The sequence below is a fragment of the Typopeltis vanoorti genome, chromosome 10 (genome assembly GCF_054136105.1).
Source record: "Typopeltis vanoorti isolate ZY-2024b chromosome 10, IOZ_Tvanoo_1.0, whole genome shotgun sequence".
In the NCBI taxonomy this organism is placed as follows: Eukaryota; Metazoa; Arthropoda; class Arachnida; order Uropygi; family Thelyphonidae; genus Typopeltis; species Typopeltis vanoorti.
Window position 1 is genome coordinate 80,626,942 of NC_143558.1, and position 23,234 is coordinate 80,650,175.

General features: G+C 34.3%; 1 protein-coding gene across 1 annotated transcript in view; it reads left to right on the forward strand.

The window, feature by feature from the left end:
• Window positions 1-23,234, forward strand: part of LOC150102538 (RNA polymerase II-associated protein 1) — a 754,864-nt gene that overhangs the window by 176,098 nt on the left and 555,532 nt on the right. The window contains exons 7-8 of the mRNA XM_090399226.1: window positions 6,152-6,337; window positions 17,062-17,133. Coding sequence (XP_090255352.1) covers window positions 6,152-6,337; window positions 17,062-17,133 — 258 coding nt within the window. The remainder of the gene's footprint in view (window positions 1-6,151; window positions 6,338-17,061; window positions 17,134-23,234) is intronic.

Below are 23,234 nucleotides of genomic sequence, written 5' to 3' on the forward strand. Positions count from 1 at the left end.
TCCTCTGTAATTTTTACAGTCTTGTGCATCCCCTTTACCCTTGTAGATGGGAACAAGGGTACTCTCCCTCCATTCCTCGGGTATATTTTCCTGTTGGCAAACTTTCATGAACAGGTCCCACAGCAGGTCAATTCCCTCTTCCCCCAGTGCCTTCCATGCCTCCACTGGAATTCTGTCGGGGCCCACCGCTTTTCCATTCCTCATCCTCTTCATGGCCTCCGTCACTTCCATTCTACTGATGTTCTGCACCATCCCCTCAGAAGGCTGCCCATCTCCTCTGTGAGTCCTTGCATTTTCCTCATTCAGAAGTCCCTCAAAGTATATTTTCCATCTATTTCTTATGTCCACATCCCTCCATAATACTCTTCCTTCAGCATCTTTGATCTGCCTCACATGTAAGATGTCCTTAGCTGCTTTATTTCTACATTTTGCTAGTTGGTAAATTTTTCTCTGTCCTTCCTTTGTTTCTAATTGATCATACAGATCTTGATATGCCATGGTCTTCGCCTCTGCCACAACTCTCTTGGCTTCTTGCTTTCTCTGTTTGTACACCTCTCTGTCCTCTTCCACTCTTGACTCATCCCACTTCTGCTTTGCCTTCCTATTAGCTGTCACTGCCACTTGTACATCATTATTCCACCACCAACCCTCCTTCTGCTCTCTAATCTTTCCAGATGTCTCACCAAGCACCTCGATTGCACAGCTCAGGATTACTTTTGAATTATGTTTCCACCAATCTTGTACACTTTCCAGTCCATCCGAAATCCTCTCTAACACTCTCTCCCTAAAACGATTCCTCACACTCTCTTCTTTTAAGCGAAACCACTTAATTGTCTTCATCCCATGGCAACCAGAAGTTCTTATCTTCGATCTTAATTTAAAGTCTGCGCACAGCAGTCGGTGTTGTTGTGCTACTTGATCTGTTGGAATTACCTTACAATTTGTCACAACCTTAAGATGTTTTCTTCTAGTCAAAATGTAGTCAATTTGTGAGCTGTTGTTACCACTTCTAAATGTTATCAAATGTTCTTCCCTCTTGAAGAAAAACGAGTTCACAATTGCCAGATCAAACGCTACTGCAAAGTCCACAACCCTCTCTCCTTCCTGGTTCATCATTCCCACTCCGTGGCCACCATGCACCCTTTCACAGTCTCTATTCTGTCTTCCTATGTGCCCGTTCAAGTCTCCTCCGACAATCACCATCTCATTTTCTTCCAATTCCCTCATTTCTTCATCTAACACGTTCCAGAACTCATCTTTTTCCTCTGCTGTACAACCAACTTGCGGGGCATATACACATAATACGACCACCCGCTCTTCTCCAAGACCCAATTTCAACTCCTGACACTATGAAGCTCAAATCCACCAAACCATAGAATACTGTTCCCACATTTGGAGTGGTGCACCTAAATATTCCCTCAGCATGCTTGATTGTACACAAGGCAAGTAATTTGCTTACTTGATGATCCTTCCCTTACTTTCCTCCTTCCGGACACTTAGATGTTCTGTAGTTCTGTAGATGTTCTGTTGCTGCATCATGTCTCTTCTATGGCTATTTATATGGACAATACTTCTCTGAATTGGCCATTGCAATTCTTCCACTTTCCTTTATTCATATATGAACATAAGCAACTTCCAGTCAACACCCATTTGCAGTTCAACTCCACACTCATCAAACCACCTTCTCATTCCCTGCCTTCATTTCTCACACTTTTGCTCTTTGAAATAGTCTTTCCCAAAGGCTACAACCATCAGGTTTTCAAAAAAACATCAACAAATTCCTCTCTTCTATCTAACCATTTACTCACACATGGCACTCATGTCATATGTCTTGGGACCTTTCATATGTGATTCTTATATATATATATATATATATATATCCTTTACAACAGTACTTCATGTATAAAATCATATACAAACATAATGAAATGCATAAAATCTTACATAAAAAGAAATATATATATATATATATATATTTTTTTTTTTTTTTTTTTTTTTTAAATATATATATATATATATATATAGATTTTTACCTTGGGTATATAGTATATTCAAGATACCAAGCAATTTTATAAGCTAAGTTTTAATCCTTTTCTCAGGTAAGCAAACAGACAGTAAGTCAAGTTTGCGCCTGCACGTAGTGCAAGTTTGAGGCAACTCGTGGTAAAGGTGGAGTAAGCTCTGATCACTTTCCTTAGTATTTTCCCCTAATGCAAAGCACATCCCCTTGCGGAGATGTATGATGCTATGCATTAAAGGCAAGGGCCACTACCCAGACTGGTTTCGACCTTTATTGAGGTCTCGTCAGTGGGAGCCAGACCTAAAAATGCCAAGGTTGAAGTAATGCAGAGCTTATAAATTTTACCTAAACAAGTTGCCACAAGGTGCTTTGACCTTATTAAATATAAGCTAGGTTTTAATCCTTTTCCCAAGTAAGCAAACAGACAAGTAAATCAAGTTTGCACCTGCATGTAATGCATGTCTGAGGCAACTCGTGGTAAAGGTGGAGTAAGCTCTGACTCCGCAAGGGGATGTGCTTTGCATTAGAGGAAAATACTAAGGAAAGTGATCGGAACTTACTCCACCTTTACCACGAGTTGCCTCAGACCTGCACTACGTGCAGGTGCAAACTTGACTTACTTGTCTGTTTGCTTACTTGGGAAAAGGATTAAAACCTAGCTTATAAAATTTCTTGGTATCTTGAATATACTATATTCCCAAGGTAAAAAACTTTCTACATCTTACTCTCATCCTGAGATTTTATTTAATAAGGTCAAAGCACCTTGTGGACACTTGTTTAGCTAAAATTTATAAACTCTGCATTACTTCAACCTTGGTATTTTTAGGTCTGGATCCCACTGACGAGACCTCAATAAAGGTCGAAACTGATCTGGGTAGTGGCCCTTGCCTTTAATGCATAGCATCATACAACTCCACAAGGGGATGTGCTTTGCATTAGGGGAAAATAATAAGGAAAGTGATCGGAGCTTACTCCACCTTTACTACGAGTTGCCTCAGACTTCCACTATGTGCAGGCACAACCTTGACCTACTTGTCTGTTTGCTTACTTGGGAAAAGGATTAAAACCTAGCTTATAAAAGTGCTTGGTATCTTGAATATATATATATATATATACACATACATACATACATACATATATAAATCATATTTTTGAAAAGGTGTAAGACAATGTAGGTCATACCTACCTGTTGCAGAATGAAAAAAGTTTTTTGGTCACTCTAAATACGTATTTATATTAGAGCTAGTAAAATCTCTTTTAATTTTAATTGGTGTTACAACTTAATGATGCTTAGAAATCTTTGGCCTTGTTAAATATAGAAATCAGTTCTCTTAAGGACTCCATTTCACTGGTGTTTTTCACTGAGTTTTTCAATATAGTTTTACGTATTTCCTTGGATTCCTACAAGTGAGTTTCAACTCTACTCATATATCTCTTATACGAAAATTTAATTTACTAGTCAGCTGCCCTATGATTCCATCTAGCAATGTTAAAAGCAATCAGGATAATTTGATAGTAAATTTATTAGGATGTCCTCTTACTCAGGATGAGATCTCTGTAGTAGCCAAAAGGTCACAAATATGCTGTCTCTCCAAATAGGTTACCTGTTATGGATTATGTTTATCTTATAGACAGAGGCTTACATTCAGTTCTTTCTGAGACTGCTAGCAAAGTTTGCTTTCAAACAGCCATGATTCTCTTCAAAGCAAAACTATCATGTTCTAACCTAACACCTTCAATATTTAAAGCACTTAATTCTCTGAAAAGAAGAAGAAGAATCTTATTATTATTACCTGGGTCGACAAAGACAAAGCAATAGTCATACAAGATAGGAGAGAATATTTTAATATTTCCTTGATGCTATGTGACTTCTCTACTTATCATCCCTTCTTCTGATGTGACTACTAGCCATATTAATAACATCAATAAATCGATTATTAACATTTCCATTTGGGACAAAGAGGTAAAGAGTTTTATTCTCGTCCACCAAGATATATGGTATTCCCAAGATCCATAAGCCAGGTGTTCATTAAGACGAGTCTATTCTATATTCAATAGATTCAATAGTCTATTCAATAGATTCTATTGGCTGACATACATATAAAGTTTCTAAATACTTATCTATGTTATTATCTTAAATGAAGATATTCTAGTAAATGGAAAATTTGCTTCTCGCTTCCTCACATCAAAAATTCCTTGGATATTAATACAAAAATTAATAATCTTCATTTAGAACCTTCAGATATTATGATTAGTCCTGATATGGTATCTTCCATGAAGACTTTGTAATTCACTGTGGTCATTTCAGTGTCCAAGACAAACTATATCAATGGATTGAAGGTACAGCTATAGGTAGGCCTCTCTCTCTCTCTCTCTCTCTTGCCAATTACTACATGGAGTGTTTTGAAGATTGTCTCCTTAATGACATTTCTCCTAAACTTGCAGTATGGTACACATGTGGGAATAGTGTTTTTTTTAATATGGAATAATTCTCTATTCTCCATCAGATTTGAAACTATTTGTCTCTAAATAAACATGATTCATCCTATTCAATTTTCCTTGGAAGAGGAGAAAAATGATCGACTAGTATTGTTAGATATTAATTCTTTGTTAGTCAGATAGTGTACAATTTTTAGTTTTTTTTCAAAAAGAAACACATACTGATCATTATATCCATGCAATTTCTCCTCATCATACTAGTCAAAAAGTTGAAATCATTAATACTTTATTACATCGTGCCCATAATATATGTTCTACTGAGAGACCTTCTACAGTAAGAATTAAATTATATTAAATCTGCCTTTTCAAAAAATGATTTTAATGAATCCTTGAGCAATAAAGCTTTTAACAGCTTTAGACTGCCAGTCTCTAAATCTCCTAAAGATATCTCTTGGATTCCACTTCCATAGTAAAGGAATTTCTGAACATATTACTAAAGTTCTAAGACCACTTAACGTTGTAGTGTCCTTTCATCCATTCAAAAAAGATTTCTGTTTTTCTTTTCTCCCTAAAGACAAGCTCTCTCTGCTCAGCTTTCCAATGTCTACCAGATCCCTTGCTCCTGGTTTGTGTCACTTTGGGCAGTCTTGCCGATCTGCAACTGCCCATCCCAAGAACATAAGTCATATACCCAGTATCATGAACCCGAGCAGTTTGGCCCAGCAGAACAATGCCATCTTGACTACACATAGGATTCTTTGGAGGAAAACTAATCTCTTACATAAAAGTAGATTCCTAGAGCACAAAGAGAGCTGTGAGGCTTTTCTACACTGACCAAACTTACAGATCTGATTGCCTTCAGTTATCCCCTTTATGAGACATATTATTGTATTAATCTTACATAAATTCCTGATTATTATCTTATTATATTATTTATTTATTTATTTTTTTATAAATTAGGGATTTGCTGACTATGCTGTCTTACTTAGGCTTTAGTGGCACTTTTAAAATTAATTATTTTATTGCATTTTATTTTATCTTCCATTGTTAATCTAGAGAATACCTGGATACTTAGGCAAAAATTTTATGACTATAAATTTACTTCCATGTTTAATTTCTACAAATGGACCAATCTAAACAAAGATCAGCTTATCTGGTCATACCAATAAGTTGTAAATGTTCAGGTGTTCCAAATGGGATTTCAGAAACCTCTGTTCTTAACCACTAGAGCAAGTGCATGTCATTCTGCATAAATGTTGTTTAGCATTGATCAGTCAAAAAGACAGTTGATTGACACAGTCAGTTATCCTGCGTTTGGTTATCATTAGTTTGCATAGAGCACATCATGTGCAAGAAAAAAATAAAGGAGCTGAAGTAGAACTTTTCATCATGTAACATATATATCAAACCTGACATCTTCAGATAATCACTTGTTTCTGATTGGCTTACTTGTTGTACACAGCTGTACCTGTACTGAAATTAATGTGAAATTAGGTGCCAAGCAAAGTCCTTCAACATGTCCCGACTTTGCTTGGCAAAGTATGCTTGGTATAATTGAATTTATTGAATTGCTGCTCTTCTATGAAATATTATGTTAAAAAAATGGGAAATTTTCAAATTTTGTTTAGTTTGCCTTTTATATGACCTTCCATTTATTTAGCATATAATTTGAAGTCATTTATTCTTTTTCAGATCCCACTATTGTAAAATTTCTTCAGAATAAAAGGAAAAAACTGGTTAACCAAGAAATACAGCTTTCAACTTATGATGTGGCAAATCAGGATGCTAAAAGCAACAGAGAAGAATGCATAAATTCACGATTATCAAGTCAGGAGGCTAAAAGCAACAGAGAAAAATGCATAAATTCACAATTATCAAGTAAGTATTTACTGTAATTATTGAAATATATAACTGCAATCCCTCCACTACAGTGCCAAGAAGAAGAAATAAGAAAGGCCATAAAGCCCATGGCCAAAATGGGCAAGCACTGGATGTGACTAAATTTCTCCAACTATATGACTACTCGGATCAAAACCATTTATGGAGGTCAGAGCATGATGCAGTGGGGAAGCTTTCCCAAATAATAAGCTATGCTGGAATAGCCCAAAGAATTCATAAATAAAACAGTAATCAATACAATCCTCTTTTCCTTTATATAGGAACATTTCTTTGTCGAACATTTAAAGAAGAGGAAGACCTTACCATCTTACAAAAAGAACTAAAACATATTAAATGGGACATCATTGGTTTAAGTGAAGTTTGCAGGCAGGATGAACATTTAATAAAATTAAAAAATGGAGACTACTTATACTATTATGGGAAAACTAAAGGACAATATGGAGTTGGATTTCTAATTAAGAAAACAATTACACACCTCATAGAAGAATTTAATTATACATATGAAAGAATAATAGAAATCACACTTAAAATAAACTCCAAACTTAAAATCAGGATCATCCAAATATATGCTCCCACCTCATCCCACACTGATAAGAGATAGAAGCATTTTATGACTCACTGTAGCACACTCTAGATAAAAAAAGAAATAGCAATCAGAACTTTACTATAGTAATGGGCGATTTTAATGCAAAAGTAGGTCATCCCATTCACCAAATAGACATAATAGGACCATATGTATATGGTGCAAGCAGCAACTCAGGAATATCTCTTACATAATTCGCTATAAGTAACAAGCTTTACATTAGGAATACCTTTTTTAAGAAAACCCTCAAAAGAAAATGGACATGGAGAAATAAAAAATGAAATAGATGATATACTGTGTAATAATAAAGAAATAGTTCAAGATACCTCAGTACTAATTCAAGTAAAAACAGGAAGTGACCACTGACTGGTGAGAGCCAAAATTAAAATAAACCCCAAACTGGAAAGAATAAAATGGCTAAACAAGAAAAATCAAGAAGTTTTGACTTAAAATCTGTTGAAAACAAGAAGAAGGATTACGAAGAAAAGCTCAGGCAAAAACTAGACTTAACAAATCTGTTTGAAGAAGACATAAATAAAATAAGCAAAAACCTAATGAAAGTAATAATCTCAGCAGCCAATGAATTGAAAAGCAACAAAAAGACCATAAACTTTCAGAGAAAACTTTACAACTACTAAAAAAGAGACGAAATATGAAACAAGACAAAAACTTAAGTTCTAAAATAGAATATGCAAAACAGTAAGGAAAAAGATGAGAAATGAAATAAGATCTTACTAAAAAAAATAAAAGAAACAATTGAAAATAATAAAAATATTAAAATACTAAGAAAACATTTATCAGTTGGCAAAAGTCAAATAACCACAATAAAAGATAAGAATGGAACTACAATTAGGAACCAAGAACCAAGAATCCTAAGTATGCTAGAAGAATTTTATAAAGAACTCTATAATCATCCTTCAATAGATAAATCAAATATAAATATCTCTTCTCCATCACATATATAATTCATTCTCCCATTCACTTCAGATGAAATAAAACAAGCATTAAATCAAATGGAAAATGTGTTGGTGAAGACCTAATTCACATAGAATTAATTAAATGGGGAGGAAATAGCATAATTCACCATGTCACAAACTTACTAAATCTGTACCTAGAAGAAGGGAAGATTCTTCCAGGTACAGATTTTTAAATAACAGTATCAGAGTAGCATATTTCCAGAAAACTGGAAATATGCTACTCTGATACTGTTATTTAAAAAAAGGGGACAAAGAAGTAAAAACCTATAGACCAATTAGTATTTTCTCTAATCTGTACAAACTTCTCACAAAAGTAATAAAAACAGGTTAACCCTCTTCTATAAACCAACCAGTAGAATAAGCAGGATTTCATAAAGGCTTTAACACGATTGATCATATTCCATCATCATGCATATCAAGGATTTAGGCCTAGCATTGCCTGTTCCGCCCTTAGAAGTCATCGTTGAATCATTTAAGAGGACGTCCTGGTTTTCTTTTTCCAAATGGCTTGTACTTTAAGGCTTGTTTTGGTAATCTTTCTGTTTTCATTCTTTGAACGTGTTCCATCTATTTATATTTATATTTTTTAATTTTTTTTATTACTGGTTCTTGGTTTAATTCTTTCATAATTTCTTCATTTCTTTTGTGATCAAATAGGGTATACTTTGCAGTTTTTCTCATAAACTTCATTTCTGCTGTTGTTAATCTTTGTTTGTCTTTTTGTTTTATTGTCCGGATTTCACTTCCATACATTAAGACTGGTAGGGCTAATGTATTGTATACTTTTAGTCTGGTTTGTTTTTGAACTAGATTTGGTTTAAATATAGAGTTAATTACACCTGTTATTTTTAAATATTTTGCAATTTTTACGTTTATATCTTTTTCATTTTCATATGTGATTGTACATCCTAGGTAGTTAAATGAATTCACCTGTTCTAAGATCTTGTTATCTATTACTATTTTAGTTCTTGCCCTTTAAAGGCTATAGTTTTTGATTTTTCTGTTGATATTATCATACCATAATCTTTGGATATCTCATTTAGATCTAAAATAGCTTTCTGTAGTTTATCTTCAGAATTTGTAATTATTATTTGGTCGTCGGCAAAGAGGAGAGTATTAAAGTTTAATTCCTTGATGTAAATTTTTATTCCATTTTATTACTATTTCATTTAAGTAGATATTAAAAAGAGTTGCTGAGAGGGGACATCCCTGTCGGATCCCTTGGTTTATCTCTCTCGTATATGATAGCTCGCGATTTAATCTTATTTGTATTTGATTATTTTCATATATACTTGTGATAGCTTTTAGGATATCATTTGGTATTTGCCTTTCTTTTAATATGTTAAATAATATGTTTCTTTTAACTTTGTCAAATGCTTTTTCAAAGTCAATAAATGCAATACAGGTTTCTAAATTGTATTCTCTTCTTTTCTCTATTATTAATTGTAGGCAAAATGCCGGGTCTATACATGATCGCCCTTTTCTAAATCCATTCTGTACTTCTAAAATAAAGTTTTCGGAATATTTCATTAGTTTACTATTTAATATTCTGCTATATATTTTGTAACAGGAATTTAGTATACTGATACCTCTATAGTTTTTAGGGTCATCTCTATTACCTTTTTTAAAGATAGGAATCACAATTGCTTTTTTCCATTCTATTGGGGGGGGGATACCAGTTGAATAAATTTTATTTAAAAATAATAAGAGTCTAATAATGAATGATCATATTCATGCAGTAACACACATAATAGAAAAGTAGAAGAAAACTAATTGCCTCTCTGTTTAGCCTTTATTGATTATGAAAAAACATTTGATTCCATAAAGACTAATGCAATAATCAAAGCACTCCAGAATCAGGGAGTTCCTGGAGAATATATGGACCTCTTCCTCCAGGAAATATACTACACTGCAACAGCAACAATCCAACTTCACATAAGTAGCAATAGAATATTGATTGAAAAAGGTGTCTGACAAGGAGACTCTCTATCACCTAAAATCTTTACAGCAGTCCTTCAAGAAATAATTAATAATATAAACTGGACAAACCTTGATATAAAAATTAATAACTTAACACACCTAAGATATGCAGATGATATCATAATTTTTGCACACTCCAGAAGACCTTAATATAATGATAGATGGCCTATATCATGAAAGCAGAAAAGTAGGGTTTAAAAATAAACAGAGAAAAAACTAAAATTGTGTTTAATCATTTTGCGACACCACAAAACATAATAATAGAAAATTTCTTGGAAAGAGTCTCTTCATATACATACTTAGGTCATATCTGATCTAAACTGTGGACTCTCAAAGAAAAATGGAGAAGTTGATGATGCTAGGCATCACATTAAAAGATAAGAAGTGAAACGCCTGGATAAGAAGCCTGACTTGCATCTCTGACATCATTCTTCACCATAAGTGACTAAAATGGAAATGGGCCAGATATCTATCCAGAAGAGAAGATGAGTGATGGACCACCATACCAATGAACTGGATTCCAAAAGAAGGGAAACGAGGCTGAGGACATCCTTGAAGAAGGTGGAGTGATGAATTGTCAAACTTTGTTGGGGAAAATTGGTCATCCACTGCCAAGAACAGAAAGGTGGAAAGAACTGGAGGAGGCTTTTGTCCAGCAGTGGATAGAAAATGGCTGAAAAGAAGAAGATTGAAATATATAGATAACTTGTTTTATATAATCTGAACTGATTTTAGTTATGTTCTTTAAAAACATTAAAGTAATGTTTTTAAAGGACATAATGTTATATCCTTTAAAAACATTACTAAAAAGCATGCATTGTTTTTCATTTATGTTTTACCTTCAGCATAAGGAAGTAATAGTCTGTACATGATGTAAATTTATTATTTGTTTATTGTGTGTTTAGAAGTTAAGTTTATCACATGCTGCCTTGTTATCTCCACTAAAATAGGAAAGCACATTCCTCTCATCTTGCATTATAGTGAGAGTCACTTAGGAATATTTCAACCTTTATAGAGACAATGTTTTTATACTATAGAATTGCAATATTCAGAGTGTGCATGCACATGCATGCATAAACACAGGCCTGCAACAGAGTTTGTGACTAAGTTTTTGAAATGTAAATATTAAAAATGAAATAAATAAGAAAGAATGGTAATTTTTATATACTCTTTTTGGTGAAACTAGGGTCCTGCCCATGCTCATTCTACTCATAACCTTCCCCCTACCACCAATGTTTTATCTCACATTCATCTCCCATCTATTTGTAATATACAATTTGTTATTTTTGGTATCATCAGATTCCTGATATATATCCTCAAAGGTTGTACAGGATACTCTGAAAGTACCACATCAAAAGCTCACATTATTTCTCTCTGTCTATCTATTGCCAGTTTTCTTCCAGATTAGTCTGTTATCCCTCAACACTTCAGTATTTCTTACTGCATCAGTCTGCCTATATCTTGCTCTTCATCTGAGCTAGCATAAAACAGCAGTTTGCTAAACTTTCCTTTCATGTTCTGGTTTAAGTGATCATGCCACCTGAGATTAGCTCTGATCACATATCCTGAATACTTAACAATGTCAATTTTTTTCTGATATCTAATTAACAGTCTTGATGTGTTTTTCATTTTAAATACAATTCTGCCATTGATGCCATCTGTTGACTTCCTTTTTTCTCTTCTTAGATCTGTTGTCTCCAGTCTTTGAACAACCATTTCATTTCTAATCTAGCTCTCAGATCCATAAGTTAAGATGGTGTAAACACTGTCTTGTATATTGTTACTTTAGTGTTTTGACTATAATCATCATCAAATTCCTGACATATACCCTGAAGGGGTATACAGGATATGATAGCACTACATGAAAAATTTACATCATTACTAACTTCCTATCTACCATTTTCCTCCATATTAGTCTGTTACTTGTCAAGACTCCAGCATTATCAGATCATATATTTCTATCGCCTAAGGATCATATATTTCTATCGTCACTTTGTACTGTATCAATCCACCTATAATGTTGATCTTCCTCTGAGTCATTTTCTTGCCAACCTAGCAGAGAACACTTGTTTTGCTAATCTTTCCTCACCCATTCTGTTTAAGTGACCATATCACCTGAGATTAGCTCTGTTAATGCATTCCTGGATGCTGACAATGCCTAGTTCTTTCGTAATATCCTCGTTTTTAATATGATATTGCCATTGATGCCATCTGTTCACACATCTAATATTTCTCAGGACTCTCATATCTACAGTCTCTAGTCTTTGGTCAAGTGTTTTACTTCTGACCCAGCTCTCAGATCCACAAGTTAAAACTGGTGTGAACACTGTCTTGTATACAGCTAATTTAGTGTTCTGACTAATTTCTCTCTTATTCCATATGAATTTATTCAATTGACTTCCTATCATACCAGTTTTGTTGATTCTGTTGTCTATTTCCATATTTACCATCTTCACTAAAAATCATGCCTAAGTAGCTGAAATGTTTTACTTGTTCCACAGGTTCTCCATTCACAACACAGTTGATATTTTCAACGATTCTACCTATTTTCATTATCTTTGTCTTTTTATTGCTGAGCTTTATACCATATCTATTAAAACAGTTATTCAATTTAGTCAGAGAATCTTGTAAACTTGTAGCGGATTTATTTAGAAGTATAACATCGTCCGCATAAAGCAAAGAGCTGACATTAACATCTCGAATTCTGATATCATGTTTAATACCACTTTCCTTCATAATGTGATTCATATAGATAATGAATGACCAAGGGAATAATGTACACCCTTGTCTCACTCCAGATTTAACATTAAACCATCTTCCCATGCTTCCTTCAATTCTAACTGCTGACTTGCAACTCAAATAAAGACTAAGTATTGCTTGATATAAGGCCCCATTGATACCATATAACTGTAGCGTATTGAATAGTTTCTCTCTTGGCACCTTGTCATATGCCTTTTCCAGATCCACAAAACTTAAATTCAGATCTTTGTTATATTTGCATGCTTTCTCAACTATTTGTCGTAAAGTGAAGATCTGATCCTGACAGCATCTATTTGGTCTGAATTCAGCTTGTACTTCACCAAGCTTTTCTTCCACAATTCTTCTCAACCGTTTCTCAAGTATACTAGCATAAATCTTACCAGGAAACTCAGTAGGGAAACACCTCTGTAATTCTCACATTCAGTTTTAATTTCCTTTTTATATATGGGTACTATGAGAGCTCTACTCCAATCATCGGGAATTCGTTCCTCTGTCTATGCCTTCTGAACTATACAGTACAGCCACTGTAAGACTTTTATACCACCATACTTCAGCATGTCTGGTCGAATATCATCTACTCCTGCTGCCTTTCCACATTTCAAGCCTTTGATGGGTTTTTCTACTTCAATTATGGGTATGTTTCCTGACTATATGCCTGTTGATTGTTTATTACCACTGTGCTATCACTGCTTGTTTCATTTAGCAATTTTTTGAAGTAATTACTCCATACTTCAATATCTCTTTCTCCCGTTTTCATGTCACCTTTATCATCTCTAACTCCTTTTACAGCACTCTTTCCTCCATTTCTAAGCTTCTTCAACAACTGCCAGAATATCTTACCACCTTCTTGATATTTATTTTCTATGTTCTTGCCAAAGTCCTCCTTTGACTTTTGTTTAGCTAGTTTTACACAGTGTTTTGCTTTCTTACATTTGTCTCTGTATTCTCTAGAGCACAAGCTGACTTATTTGCTAGGAACTTTTGATATGCTTTCTTCTTTTCCTTCACTGCCTCTTTAACTTCCTGTGTCCACCATGGAGTTCTGATTTTTCTGTCCTTGCTGACCACCTCACCCCATGCCTCTCTGGCTGAATCAATCAGGGTTTTCTTCAAGGCTTGCCACTGAATCTCCAAGGTTTGGTTCCTGTTCTCAAACGCTTTCATTTTTTCTTCAATAATCTTTGTGTATTTTAGTCTACAGTTCACATCTGAGAACTGCTCAACTTTTATTCTCTTTAAAACTTTCTTTCATGTTATTCTTTTCAATATGAAATTGAATTTTTTCCTACTCAAGACTAAATAGTGATCACTTCCAATTTCAAATCCTCTGTACACTCTGTACAGAGAGAAAACATTACTATTAACAATAACATAGTCAATGAGACTTTTCTTATTCCTTGCCTCTTCTCTCCATGTGAATTTGTACACATTTTTATGTTGGAACATGGTGTTAGTAATAACCAGTCCATGTCCTGAGCAGATAACCAACAAGTATATGCCATTATTGTTAGCTTTGCTTTTTTCTCCAAATTTTTCACAAAATATTTTTGTATGTCTGACAGTCATTTCCTACTCTGCTATTTAGATCCCCCAACAAGGACCAACTTTTCCTTTTTCATTGTATCAGTTGCTTTTTCTAAAGCATCAAAAAATTCCTCCACTTCTACCTTAGTAGAACCGTTTGTGGGTCCATAGGCACAAATAAGTCTCATTGTCCAATTCCCCATTCTCATATTTGCCCACATCACTCTACTTGAGACTGCTTGCCATTCAAGAATATTAGCCTTGTATTTAGTGTTGAATACTGTGGTTACTCCTTTTCCTTGATTGTCATTGCCTGAATATAACATTTATTGTATTTAACATTGCATGTTATATTCAAAGTAACATTTTGAATATAACATTGCTCAGAAAGATCTCACCAATTTTCAACATGTTTTGACTAATTTATCCTAATTCCACTGACATTTATTTAATTTCCTCTTCACCATACTAGCTTTGCTTATTCTGTTGTCTATTTCCATATTTAATTTGTCGTCTCCTCTAAAAATTGTGTGTAAATTACCAAAATGTTTTACTTTTTCTCTTTTCAACTGATGTTTTCTGCCTAGCCGATTTTCATTCTAGTATAGTACTTATTCAGTTTAGTTAAGGAATCCTGCAGACTTGTACTAGATTTATTTAAGAGTGTAATATCTGCATAAAGTAAAGAGCTGCGATTCCCTAATTTCGATATCAGGCATAATGCACTTTCTTTCATGATGTAATCTGTGTGATGATGAATATCAGTGGAAATAATCATACTTTGATTTGACATCATATCATCTTTCAGTATTTTCAGTAATACTAATTGCTGTTTACAGTTTAAATATAGACTGTGTTTTTCCGCATATTGTTCCATTTCAGTCATAATTGTAGCATTTTGAACAGCTGTTCTCTTGACACCTTTTTACCACTGTAAAGTGCAAGCAAACAAAGTTTTTGTGTGAAATGTCTTCTCGACTAGGTCACTTTTATGTAGAGGTTGGTGATTTCACATCAGTTGCCTCACTGTTTCATAATGCAAATCACACTTCCTTTTGGACATGTATATTGCTATGCACAATTGGAAGGATCACTACCAGACTAGTTTTGACCTTTATTGAGATGAAAAAGTAAAGGGGGTTAGGAGAGGAAAAAAAAAAAAGGACAGATGAATCAGAGAGATGGGAAAAAAAGCCTCGGCTCTTTAATAGCATCATATAGTCAAATGCTATCCTTTTTCCTTTTACTAGTCTCATTCAACTAAACAACCAAATACCAGATGAAACTAAAATTAGGAGATTGATTGGTACCCAGGTGGTTAGCATAATGCAAAAGAACATGGAAATAAAGCTTCAGAGAGACAGTTTGCACCTCCTCCCGCTGAGTGTATTGATTTGATTTCTTGTTGATTTCTTAATTTTGTGTTCAAAAAAGTAGGCTTTGTCTTATACTTTGAAAAATACAGTAATTCTTAAGAAAAGAAAAAAAATCAATATTAAGATTCGGTCTACTTCTTTAATTTCCAGTGCTGTGCATCATGTTTTTTGTTAAGTGTCTGGATTTTTTTTTTCTAATATTTTATGTTGCTTTATAGTTTAGCAAGATAAAAAATATAAAAATAGCAAGATGAAAAAGGCAAAGTATTGATGAATAAAGAAAAAATTGTACAGTGGTGTACAAGATACTGTAGTGAGTTATATGAAGAAAAACTGGATTCAGATAGCATTGGGAAACTGACTGAAGAATTGAAGCAGATATCACCACCAGGTAATGAGCATGATATGGACATTTTAAGAGGAGAGGATCTGAAACGTGGGTAATAAATAAAGAATCAAGAAAAAGAATTTTGACATTTGAAAGAACTTGTTACAGAAATATTCTAAGAATAGGATGGATGCAGAATCACCAATGAAGAGCTCTATCAGAAGATACAACCAAAACAGAATCTAATGCATAAGATTATGAAATGGAAGCTGCAATTATTTGAACACATCTATAGAATGAGTGAAGACCCGAAGATAAAGACATTTATGTTTGGTATTTTGGATGGTTTAAACAGAAGAGGTAGACCATACAGAGAATGGATAGACGGTATAAAAGACTGGTGTGGAATGGGTGTACAAAAATTGCGACACTGTGCACTGGACAAAGAAAAGTGGAAGAAGATAGTGAAACAGGCATCAGACATCAATGGGCAGTGAGCCCATGGTTTGTGATGATGAAGATAAAAAATATACAAAATATATATTTTGGATGATGGAATTCTAAAGTTACACAGGTGCTACAAGAGATTTGTGTTGCAAGGATATAGTACTGTTCTGGCACTTGAACATCTGAACTTGGTCAAATATCTACACATCTGATTTTTGAATATTAAAAATCACCACACTTAACTCCATATTGCTAGACTAAATCTTCTTACTGTTTCAATAGATCTCATCTCTTGTGGATATCTTTCTTGGTAAGCTCAGTATTAACATATTTGTAATTCTTTTTTTTTTTTTACAAAAAGTTCATTGTAAAAAATTTGTAAAAATGTAAAAACTCTTTGCAAACAAAGAGCTCATTGGTAGTTACTTTTTTGTGTGAATTGAGGTTGTTCTTGTGAAAGTTTGCACTGATTCTTTTAGAGTGAAGAATAATTTATAAAAATTTTGTCCAGTGGTGTCGAAAGTGGTAATGTCATAACCTGAAAATTAACTATTACCACAATGTAACTAAAATTTCAATTTACAGGAATGATTAATATTATAAAACTTTACATCTTTTTGGTTTTTATACAGTATTAATATTGCTAATGAATAACTGGTATTATTTTATTTAAATTGTTAATACTTTCCCCATAAAAATTCACAGTTATATGCATTTCTATAATATAGCCAGATTCGAGGATAGCTGCAGTTCATCAGATTTGGCACGAAACTGTTCATCACATATGGAAGGAAGAAAAGGTATTACAAAATGTCATTACTCTGTTTAAATATAAAATTTAAAAAAATTAATCTGAATAATCTATAAACCACAGTTATGATCCGTAATATATATGCACAGCCAGGCTGCAATTAATGCGAGTTTGAATAATGTGATATTCAATTTAGTGTGTATTGTTGGTATTGTTTTCAATAATACCAAGTTACGTTTAATGTGAACAAAAATTCAGTAAATGTGAGACTAGCGCCTGCATGGTTCGGGTGACTGAGTTACCCTTAGGGTTTTAGGTGCTGATACTTCAGACTGCACGTTAGCTTTATGATTTGTTTTAATTGTTTTTAAGAAGTATCCTTAACAAGATGAACAAAAAGAAGATTCCTTCAGATAAAAGCACTATGGGTGCAAAAATGAAAAGTCTCATTATTACATTAGAGCAAAAATTTGATGTGATTGAATGACACGAGCATGGTTATGGCAACTCTAAAATAGGACAGAATACCTGAATCTATGGTACAGAATATTTTAAAGCATGTAGGGGAAATAAAAGAAAAGATAAAATTGCATCAGCTTTTTGAATAGAGCATCTTTTAACTGTATGAATTGGGGAAATTGCAACGAAAAACACGTTCCTCTTAGCAGAGCATCAATTCTGACAAAAGCTTTAAATTTGTTTAAGAGAGTGGAAGAAAAAAATAATGAAATAGAAGAAAAGTTTAATGCAAGTATTAGTTGGTTTGATCAATTTAAAAATTAAGTTCACCTGCATAATATTAAAGTTACCTGTGAGGTGACCAGTGCAAATACATCCTGATGTTGAAAAAAATAATAATAATAATCACAGATGGTGGATACATTGATCAACAAGTATTTAATGTGAATGAAACTGGTTTATTCTGGAAAAATATGCCTTCCAGAACTTACATTTCTAAAAAAGAAAAAACACTTCACTCTATATGTTGCTTAAATATTTTGAAAGATAATAAAGATGTCTGTGTAAGCTTACCTTCATGAATGATATTTAGAATTGTTTTGTTTTATTTTGATCTCTATACCCACTCTTTGACTTATTAAAAATGAATTATAAGTAAGTTCTTTGATTCTTTACTGTAATATTTCATGAATAAACATAAAAACATATGTTTGCAATTTTTCATTGTGTATTTCCATTGAGCTGTAATCAATTACTTTATTTTACATATATTTTTAAGTTCGAATAGTGCAAATTCAAATAATACCACCAATTTGTTTCATATTGCTGGAATAAACCTTATTACTGTTTTAATAGATCTCATCTCTTGTGGAAACTTTTTTTTGGTAACGTCAGTATTACCATAGTTGCAATTCTCTTGCTAGCCGTGTGTGTGTGTGTGTGTGTGTGTGTGTGTGTGTGTGTGTGTAGAAAGTATTTTACCTTGGGTATAATAAATGTTAAAAATACCAAGCTATTTCTATTTTAAACCTGGTTTTACTCCATTTCCCAAGTAAGCAGACAGACAAAACAAGTCAAGTTTGTGCCTGCAAGTGTTGCAAGTCTAGCTGACCCTGCACGTAGTGCAAGACCAAGGCAACTCATGGTAAAAGTAGAATAAGCTCTGATCACTAATCTTAATATTTACCCTTAATGCAAAGCACATCTCCTGGAGGAGATGTATGATGCTTTGTATTAAAGGCAAGGGGCCACTACCCAGACTGGTTTTTGACCTTTATTGAGGTCTCATCAGTGGGAGCCAGGCTAGAAATACCAAGATTTTAGTAATGCAGAGTATTTATACAGAGTATTATAAGTATTTTACCAGAACAAGTTACTATAAGGTGTTATTAACCTTATTAAATAAAAATCTCAGGAGGAGATGAGGAGATATAAATGTAGAAAGTATTTTACCTTGGGTATAATAAATGTTAAAGATACCAAGCTATTTTAAACTTGGTTTTATATATATATATATATTGTATACACACACACACACACACTATGGGGAGGGGACCCCCCCCCCCCAAGTTCCGGGCTTACCAGCTCGGGAGGGGGCTATTATATTGGTAAGACAAAAAACGTGACATAAAAACGTTTCAAATTTTGGCTTATCTTTTTATATATATAGAGTAGATATATATATATATATACACACACATGTCCATTGACTTCCATAACTTGATGCAAACCTGTTTTCACTGCACACTTTTTTCCTTTTCTGTCTGGAATAATTTGTGATTTTAATGAATTGTTTTTCAAGAAAATATGATACATTTCTAATATCAACAAGATATTAGAAATGCTTGCATGCACATGAAACTAAGTTGTCTTCATCCCATTTGAGAATGTTGAGGAAGTCAGCGTTTAAGTCACTGGTTGTGGAAGATTTGAGGCATCTAACATCTACACTACAGGGTTTCTTAAACGAGGAAGAGGAATGAAAAGTACTATCGTCAGCAAAGCTGTGAATAGGATTTGAAGTCAGAGAAAGGGGGGCATTGATATAAAGGAGAAAGAGCATGAGTGAGAGCACAGAACCCTAGGGTACTCCATCATTGATGGAGAAATCTGATGAGAGGAAGTCATATACTATGACACCCAATAAATGATTACAGGAAGCTTCCAAACCAGTCACAGAGAGTGCAGGAGAGAGGTCCTAAGATGGCAGTTTTTTTTCTCCAAATGTTTCCATGATCAGTGTCCAAAGGTGAGTGAGATGAGCTAGGAGGTCAGCTGTAGAATGAGAATGGCTGAATCCATATTGATGATCATTAATTGACTGCTGAGTCTCCAGCTAATGAAGAACCTGGTGGTTGATAACCTTCTCCATCACTTTTGACAGTACTGGGTGAAAGTAGTGGGTCAATAATTGGATGTCTGGCTTTTGTTTTCCTTTTTGGGTATAGGCTCCCATGCTGTTGAGTAGATGCCATTAGAATATGATGGTTTATATAGGAAATATGGGACGCATGTTAATTCTGGAGCACAAGTCTTGTGCACAGCTGGAGGAATACCATCTAGACCAGGAGCCTTATTAGTATCAAAGTTAATCAGAGTTTTTCTGATATCCTTTTGGTAAAAGTTCAGAGGAGGCATGTAATGGACAATTTGTGGTAATATGGGAGGTGATTTGCTTTGGTTGTCCAGGCAAGAGTTGGAGGAAAAAAGCTGATGCCAAGAGGTCTACCTTTTCCGAGGACAGAAGTTATGCCCAACAACAAGAGACCAGATGACTGCCACTTGAGTAGTAGGCAAGTTTATTGCATTTCATTCTTATGAAGTCTGCTTTGGAATTGTTGATACCTTTTTTTTACGCTTGTTTTGGACTGTTGTGTAAGCTGAATGAGAAGCTGGAGTTTTAATTTAAGTCCTTGTACATAAGCTGCATTTATATCATGGATGGCAGAGGAACATTTTTTTTGAGAACCAGGGCATGGATACAGGTCAAGGGGGTTTGCAGTGGAGTGGGGAATGAAGGCTCTTATTCTACCGAGGATTATTTCAGTTATTATGAGGCACATTCCAAATTCACCACCAAATAAGATATGGGAGAGGAGTAGGGCATGCATGCTAGCATAGAGTGACTCATTAGCCAGCTGTTGACCATTTTACTTTCATTCCATTATCATTTATTGTCTTCTATGAATAATTTTTATTTATGCTATGGTAAACAATTTTGCCAGTTGCAGGGTTTGTGGGGTGATATTGTTTTTGTTAGCAGAAAACAGTAGTGCTGCAAGAATTCACCAGAGCACAGTGAATGGCCAAGTGTGGTGACAGATGATTTGGTGGAAAGAGTGAACACAAAAATTAATTTAGTTCTTCACTGAAGAAAATCAACAAGCAAGAATCCCTTTTGGGTCCCAGAAGACAGTGGTCATAATTTTTTTGACCAACCGCGCCTGTTTTTTTTTTTTTTTTTTTTTTTTTTTTTTTTTTTTTTTTTGAGCTGATTAATAGTGCTACTGCATTGATTGTTGTTTTGACTCGACATTTGTGTATAAAATCCATGTTTCATCACCAGTCATGATAAGAGAAAAAAGTTCATATCCTTCATTTTCCAAAAGATTTTTTAGCTGATTCCATTCATTGCTGTTTATGTGCATCAGTCAGCATTTTTGGGGTCCATTTGCAGAGTTCCTTATACCCCAGCATTATGGGAATTCAAAAGAAAGTTCTGTAATTGTGAAACAACGATTCTCATCAATTTTGTGTTGAAGGACATACATAACTCGCACACACAGGGAGTGCCCTCACTCCAGTCCATGTGTGGTCTCTCTCTCTCTCATGAGGAATGGAGACCTACTTTCCCTCTAAGCATGACTTGGCAGGGTAAGTGGCAGCAGAATTATTTACCAGCTGATTGGAAAGCCTCCAACAGATGTGCTACAATCAAGTTTGGTCTCATGTACTATCTGGTGGCCAGCCTACAGAAAACTCTTTTACTGCTGTATCCTCAAATGGAGCAGAAACTGACTCCCTAATTGATAACAGTGTGTTGAGCATGCTCATCAAGCATTATTTGCACTGCATGTGAGAAGAAAGTGGGAAGGGGAAAGAGGATAGAAACTGGAGGCCCTATGCTGGAGAAAAAAACATGGCAGTAGCCACTTCACACCTCCAAAAAGCATGGTACTGCTTCAGTTGGCGATGAAAAGCATCTACAACCTAAAGGTCTAGTTAGCATTTTCTCAACTAGGGAAGATATGTATTTAAGGCTGCAGCACTTGCCTCACAACAGCTCTGAAAACAGGCCATACTGGGAAAATGGGATGACTTGACTAGGAGAGGCTTTATATAGTGTGCCATCACCAGCCCATAATTACCTTTGTGCCATTACCTTCAAATCCTTATATTTTTCCAAGATAAATGTTATTTTTGATTTTTCAATCTATCCATTCAGCTGTTTCATTTTCAAACAACTGTAGTAGTCTCATTATACATAATATATAATAGATGGCTGTGGGTTAGATTATTCTGAACCTCTGCTACAGAGAGAAGACATGAAAATTTTTCAAGCCACTTCAGTTCTCTACTAAAGAGGATGGTGGTTTCACATTATGCGATGAAACTTGTGTTCTACTAAACACATTTTAGGCATAGATTTTTAACTTTACCAACTACATTAATAAAGTTAAAATCATCCTGAGTAAGATTCAGGTTATCTGAAAAATCTGTTACTTAAATCAGCTTTATCATTAGCAGCATGGGGGATTTTATTATATTTTGATTTGCAACCAAATAGTTTCTCTTCTGAGTATACCAGGTAATATTTATAAAAGCATACTGGAAAAGAGGTGACGACAAATTTTGGAAGAGAAATATGGGGACAAACAAGCTGTGTTCAGACTATATAGGAGATCTCAAGCTCTGATTATTTTACTTTAAGACAAGTAGTCAAGAAATCATGGGAATATAAGGTTCTATTTATCTTTTCTAAATCTGGAAAAAGCATAAGGTACGAAGAGAAAAACTCTTCAAAATGGTATATTTACGGGTTAAATGGGATGTTATATACAGAGAGCTATGAATATACAAAAGTACTGATGTCAGCGGTGAGATTGAAATATGCTTTTGATGTAAAATCAGGTGTATGATATGGTTACATACCATCATCCTTGTTATTCATTATATATATGGATTGCATTATGAAGAAAAGTAGTATTAAACCTGATATCATGATGATGTATAAACTTGGATCTTTACTATTTTGAAGATATAGTTATGCTACTTCTCATCCTGATTTATGCTCACATGTAAACCCACACTTCACCGTGCAGGCATTTGAAACCGAAAATCCCACAAAATCGGTCAATCAAATCTTATTCCAGGAATGTCCTATATCTGTAGATATGTGTGTGTGTGTTCATGGGGCTGGTTTGCCTGTTCTGAGGGATGAAAAATCTGAGTTTCTGGGTGAAAAAAAACCCTCCACCTCCGTATGAGACCGGCTAACTCACCTTTAGTTGAAAGAGACCGGATCAAGGTTCCTCACATCATGGATGGGAATCGAACCCAGGTCTTTTGGACCAAAGTGCTTCATCTGTATTGACTGAACTATGGAGGCTCATGCTGCTTTTAAATAAATCAATTACCAGTATTCAAGGCTCTTTTGTTAACTGAATAACAGCTATAAAAGATTTGGTATTT